This window comes from Oncorhynchus mykiss, chromosome 18, assembly GCF_057628025.1.
Source record: "Oncorhynchus mykiss isolate SJ-2025 chromosome 18, ASM5762802v1, whole genome shotgun sequence".
Classification (NCBI taxonomy): Eukaryota; Metazoa; Chordata; class Actinopteri; order Salmoniformes; family Salmonidae; genus Oncorhynchus; species Oncorhynchus mykiss.
Genome location: NC_143039.1, coordinates 25,734,151 through 25,740,150, shown reverse-complemented (window position 1 = coordinate 25,740,150; position 6,000 = coordinate 25,734,151). Strand labels below are relative to the sequence as shown.

The following is a 6,000-nucleotide window of genomic DNA, read 5'->3' as shown; positions in this document are numbered from 1 at the left end:
CAGTAGTGTACAGTTCAGTATAGTGTACAGTTCAGTATAGTGTACAGTTCAGTAGTGTACAGTTCAGTAGTGTACAGTTCAGTAGTGTACAGTTCGGTAGTGTACAGTTCAGTAGTGTACAGTTCAGTAGTGTACAGTTCAGTAGTGTACAGTTCAGTATAGTGTACAGTTCAGTATAGTGTACAGTTCAGTAGTGTACAGTTCAGTAGTGTACAGTTCAGTATAGTGTACAGTTCAGTATAGTGTACAGTTCAGTATAGTGTACAGTTCAGTATAGTGTACAGTTCAGTAGTGTACAGTTCAGTAGTGTACAGTTCAGTATAGTGTACAGTTCAGTAGTGTACAGTTCAGTATAGTGTACAGTTCAGTAGTGTACAGTTCAGTATAGTGTACAGTTCAGTATAGTGTACAGTTCAGTATAGTGTACAGTTCAGTAGTGTACAGTTCAGTAGTGTACAGTTCAGTAGTGTACAGTTCAGTATAGTGTACAGTTCAGTAGTGTACAGTTCAGTATAGTATACAGTTCAGTATAGTGTACAGTTCAGTATAGTGTACAGTCCAGTAGTGTACAGTTCAGTATAGTGTACAGTCCAGTAGTGTACAGTTCAGTAGTGTACAGTTCAGTATAGTGTACAGTTCAGTATAGTGTACAGTTCAGTATAGTGTACAGTCCAGTAGTGTACAGTTCAGTAGTGTACAGTTCAGTATAGTGTACAGTTCAGTATAGTGTACAGTTCAGTAGTGTACAGTTCAGTATAGTGTACAGTTCAGTATAGTGTACAGTTCAGTATAGTGTACAGTTCAGTAGTGTACAGTTCAGTATAGTGTACAGTTCAGTATAGTGTACAGTTCAGTATAGTATACAGTTCAGTATAGTGTACAGTTCAGTAGTGTACAGTTCAGTAGTGTACAGTTCAGTATAGTGTACAGTTCAGTATAGTGTACAGTTCAGTAGTGTACAGTTCAGTAGTGTACAGTTCAGTATAGTGTACAGTTCAGTATAGTGTACAGTTCAGTAGTGTACAGTTCAGTAGTGTACAGTTCAGTAGTGTACAGTTCAGTATAGTGTACAGTTCAGTATAGTGTACAGTTCAGTAGTGTACAGTTCAGTATAGTGTACAGTTCAGTATAGTGTACAGTTCAGTAGTGTACAGTTCAGTATAGTGTACAGTTCAGTATAGTGTACCGTTCAGTAGTGTACAGTTCAGTAGTGTACAGTTCAGTATAGTATACAGTTCAGTATAGTGTACAGTTCGGTAGTGTACAGTTCAGTAGTGTACAGTTCAGTAGTGTACAGTTCAGTATAGTGTACAGTTCAGTATAGTATACAGTTCAGTATAGTGTACAGTTCGGTAGTGTACAGTTCAGTAGTGTACAGTTCAGTAGTGTACAGTTCAGTAGTGTAAAGTTCAGTAGTGTACAGTTCAGTAGTGTACAGTTCAGTATAGTGTACAGTTCAGTAGTGTACAGTTCAGTAGTGTACAGTTCAGTATAGTGTACAGTTCAGTAGTGTACAGTTCAGTATAGTGTACAGTTCGGTAGTGTACAGTTCAGTAGTGTACAGTTCGGTAGTGTACAGTTCAGTAGTGTACAGTTCAGTAGTGTACAGTTCAGTATAGTGTACAGTTCAGTAGTGTACAGTTCAGTAGTGTACAGTTCAGTATAGTATACAGTTCAGTATAGTATACAGTTCAGTATAGTGTACAGTTCAGTATAGTGTACAGTTCAGTAGTGTACAGTTCAGTATAGTGTACAGTTCAGTAGTGTACAGTTCAGTATAGTGTACAGTTCAGTAGTGTACAGTTCAGTATAGTGTACAGTTCAGTATAGTGTACAGTTCAGTAGTGTACAGTTCAGTAGTGTACAGTTCAGTAGTGTACAGTTCAGTAGTGTACAGTTCGGTAGTGTACAGTTCAGTAGTGTACAGTTCAGTAGTGTACAGTTCAGTATAGTGTACAGTTCAGTATAGTGTACAGTTCAGTAGTGTACAGTTCAGTAGTGTACAGTTCAGTAGTGTACAGTTCGGTAGTGTACAGTTCAGTAGTGTACAGTTCAGTAGTGTACAGTTCAGTAGTGTACAGTTCAGTATAGTGTACAGTTCAGTATAGTGTACAGTTCAGTAGTGTACAGTTCAGTAGTGTACAGTTCAGTATAGTGTACAGTTCAGTATAGTGTACAGTTCAGTATAGTGTACAGTTCAGTATAGTGTACAGTTCAGTAGTGTACAGTTCAGTAGTGTACAGTTCAGTATAGTGTACAGTTCAGTAGTGTACAGTTCAGTATAGTGTACAGTTCAGTAGTGTACAGTTCAGTATAGTGTACAGTTCAGTATAGTGTACAGTTCAGTATAGTGTACAGTTCAGTAGTGTACAGTTCAGTAGTGTACAGTTCAGTAGTGTACAGTTCAGTATAGTGTACAGTTCAGTAGTGTACAGTTCAGTATAGTGTACAGTTCAGTAGTGTACAGTTCAGTAGTGTACAGTTCAGTAGTGTACAGTTCAGTAGTGTACAGTTCAGTATAGTGTGTGATTTAGCATTGCTTCTGGTGTATTGTCACTTAGTAAATCTGGCTCATAATGACAACCCTTAGATCTTTAGATCTTAGCTTTACTAAGGATGTGTGATTCTTCTCCCCTTTTCAAGATGTGTTTATTGATCGTAAGAGGAGCTTTTGTGGCTCCGCGAGGCCCTGACATTCAAACTCCTCTTCACATGAGACCATCACAGTATTTCTGATGTTCTCACACAGTGAAAAGCAGGAAGCCACTGAAGATGTTTTGATTATATGAGTTATCATAGAGCCTGAAGCTCGCAGGGAGACGCATGTACACCACGTCTCCCTCCTCCAGCTCCAGAATGACTCCATTAGATAAATGGATCCAGTATCCATGGCTATTGTAATGATAGTTGGACATGGTCGCCTGCCCATTCTTTAACATGGATATACCCATGTAACCAAGCCCATGTTGAGCAGCGGTGAATCTGATGTAGTAGACGCCTCTCACTGGTGCTGTGAAGGCACCTGCAGCAGAGGACAACAAGAGAGGGGTCAACTCTTTACTTCTCTCCACTTCCATTCTGGCACACGGAACACCACCTCTGGACAGAAACAGGCATCTTACCTGTAATCGGGCTGTAGGCCTTGCCGATGTTGGTGATGACTCTGGTGTAGACCAGGTTGGCGTCAGTATTGAAGGGACCTATGGGTCCCTTATCGTTCAAACCAGCAGCAGAGAAAGCCACTTTTGGTCTGTCTGTGAATACAGGAGAGAAAACACACAGTCCCACTTAGAGAGCGTTCATTTTGTTCTGTCCCCACGATGATAGTTCAGTGGAATGCTCCGTGACTGAAACAACAACAGGGTGAGACGTTAGATGTGAGCTGTAGCTCCTCTCTACGGCCGGGTCTGGATCTTTCATTACCTGTGCTCTGTCTCTTCAGTTCCTCAACATCATTCCTAGTGGTGGTCAGTTCTCTCTCACTGGCACTCAGTCTGGCCTCCAGGGCTGAAGAAGATCAAAGACACACCAATATTCCACCAGCAAAATATGAAATACGTTTTGTGGTTTAGTAATGATATTGATTAAATTAATATATACAGAACAAAAATATAAACGCAACATGTGAAGTGTTGGTCCCATGTTTCATGAGCTGAAATCCCAGAAATGTTCCATACCTTTCAAATGTTGTGCACACATTTGCTTACATCCCTGTTAGTGAGCATTTCTCCTTTGCCAAGATAATCCATCCAACTGACAGGTGTGGCATATACAGTATAGGAGCTGATTAAACAGTAAGATCATTACACAGGTGCACCTTGTGCTGGGGACAATAAAAGGCCACTCTAAAATGTGCAGTTTTGATGCTGACTGCAGGAATGGCCACCAGAGCTGTTGCCAGATAATTGAATGTTAATTTCTCTACCATAAGCCACCTCCAACGTTGTTTTAGAGAATTTGGCAGCACATCCAACCGGTTTCATGACCGCAGACCATGTGTAACAACGCCAGCCCATGACCTCCACATCAGGCTTCTTCTGCATCTACGGGATCGTCTGAGACCAGCCACCCGGACAGCTGATGCAATGTTAATGGAATTGATATGTTTAAATAGATTTTTGACTATCATAGCTGGGCCTCCATCTGTTTCATTCAACCAGTATCTTACAAATTCTGGGTTGCAGACCGAGTAGTTTAATTGAATTGGGTTATGAACATTGAGAACATAATTCTCGTAACATGAAACTGAGGAGTATTTCTGTCTGTAATAAAGCCCTTTTGTGTGGAAAAAAAATCATTCTGATTGGATGGGCCTTGCTTCCCAGTGGGCCTGGGAAAGCATAGGCCCACCCACTTGGGGGCCAGGCCCACCCATGGCTGCGCCCCTGCCCAGTCATGTGAAATCCATAGATCAGAGCCTAATGAATTTATTTCAATTGACTGACATCCTTCTATGAACTGTAACTCAGTAGAATTGTGGAAAGTTGTTGCATTTATATTTTTGATCAGTATTTATAGACCAATGTTACCTGCATTATCTTTCTCCAGTTCCGCCACTTTGGCCTTAGTGACCATCAGCTGGATTCTTAGGTCCATCACTGTGTTTTTCTGTGTCTCTACCTCACCCTCACAGGCTGTCACTCTGCCCTCCATCGTCCTCAGCTTCTCTCTCTGCTCCATCACCATGTCTCTCAGGCCCTTCATCTCATCCCAGATGTCAGGTTGCGTGGTCGCACGTTCGCCGGTCACCTCTGTAGCTTCGCTCCCTCGGCTCTCTCTCCCTGCACTGTGTCCCTGTTGAGTGATGTCACTCTCTCTGACCCGTCCACTCTCCTCCTGAGTCCATGCCCCAGACAGACAGAACAGCAACACAAGCAGAGCTACAGCACCCCTCATTCTGAAACGATACCTCTTCAGATATGATGCACTTTATGAGGCTCAGACCCCCTCCTTATATACACACATCTCAGTTAAGCAGTACGTGTACAAGAGACACGTCATGAAAAAGTCAAGGTTAAAAACAAGACGATTTGATCACGTTTTGGGGCTGGTCAGCTCTATCAATGTTGTATAAGACTGTGAGACGTCTGCACCTGTTGTTGAGTGACGGATCCGCTGACGTCAGCTGTTGTCAACTACCTGCTGCTATCGGGTTGGAATGATGTTGCTCTTCCTTAGTGCTCCACGGTCCAAAAACAATAGTGTGTGTTTGACTGTGTGTCTATGTGTTCCTTCCTAAGCAGCACGTGCACAGAAGACAGGTCACTCAACGGAGAAATGGAAACTATAGCCAGGGGCATTCTGATAAGACTCGCCTCGCAAGCAGGTCAGCTCAGTCCGTGCTGTATAAGACCGTGAGAAGGCTGCAACTGTTGTTGAGGAAATGATCTACAACGAACTGAACCAGAATTCTCTCCTACATTCAGCTCACTAACAGTATTTACAAGTGACTAACCGTACAACATGCTATTAAACACATTGGAGAGTATGTGCAGCAGGTTTAACAAAATAGCAGAATGTAAACGAAGATATTTAAATGTTTTAGCATAGTTTTTTATGTTTTGTCCTTTACTGCAAACACCTGACCCATAATGACAACAACCCTTCGGTCTTTGGATCAGTACTTTACAAAAGATGCACGATTCTACTTGCTTTCAAGACGTTTTTATTGATATAAGTAAGAGGAGCCATTTTGGCTCATATTAGACCATGACAGCATCCATGATTTTCTCACACAGTGAAGAGCAGGAAGCCACTGAAAGGTGTTGTGATTTTCTCTGCTGTAGTAGTATATTCACTGTCTAGGCACACTAGGTAAGACCTGGGCGGACCACCCCCTGTATTTTGGTTAGGGCACCAGGTGGTGCTAAATTAGGTAAAAGTGGTTAGGCAGGTAAGATAAGGAGAGGGGGGGGGGCTTTGAAATGTACTTTCTTTGCTTTGGTTCTGTCCAGCCCCTTTTCCCCATATTACCGTGTAAAGGAATAAAGTCCTTGTAAA

At 42.0% G+C, this 6,000-nt stretch overlaps 1 protein-coding gene across 1 annotated transcript; it reads right to left on the bottom strand.

The window, feature by feature from the left end:
- Nucleotides 1-2,635: 2,635 nt before the first annotated feature.
- On the bottom strand, nucleotides 2,636-5,259 carry LOC110495707 (uncharacterized). Its single transcript, XM_021571099.3, has 4 exons — nucleotides 4,530-5,259; nucleotides 3,424-3,507; nucleotides 3,123-3,254; nucleotides 2,636-3,022 (listed from the first exon to the last, which is right to left on the bottom strand). Exons 1-4 carry the CDS (start codon nucleotides 4,894-4,896, stop codon nucleotides 2,742-2,744), a joined length of 864 nt encoding a protein of 287 aa, XP_021426774.3. The 5' UTR covers nucleotides 4,897-5,259; the 3' UTR covers nucleotides 2,636-2,741.
- Nucleotides 5,260-6,000: the final 741 nt, after the last annotated feature.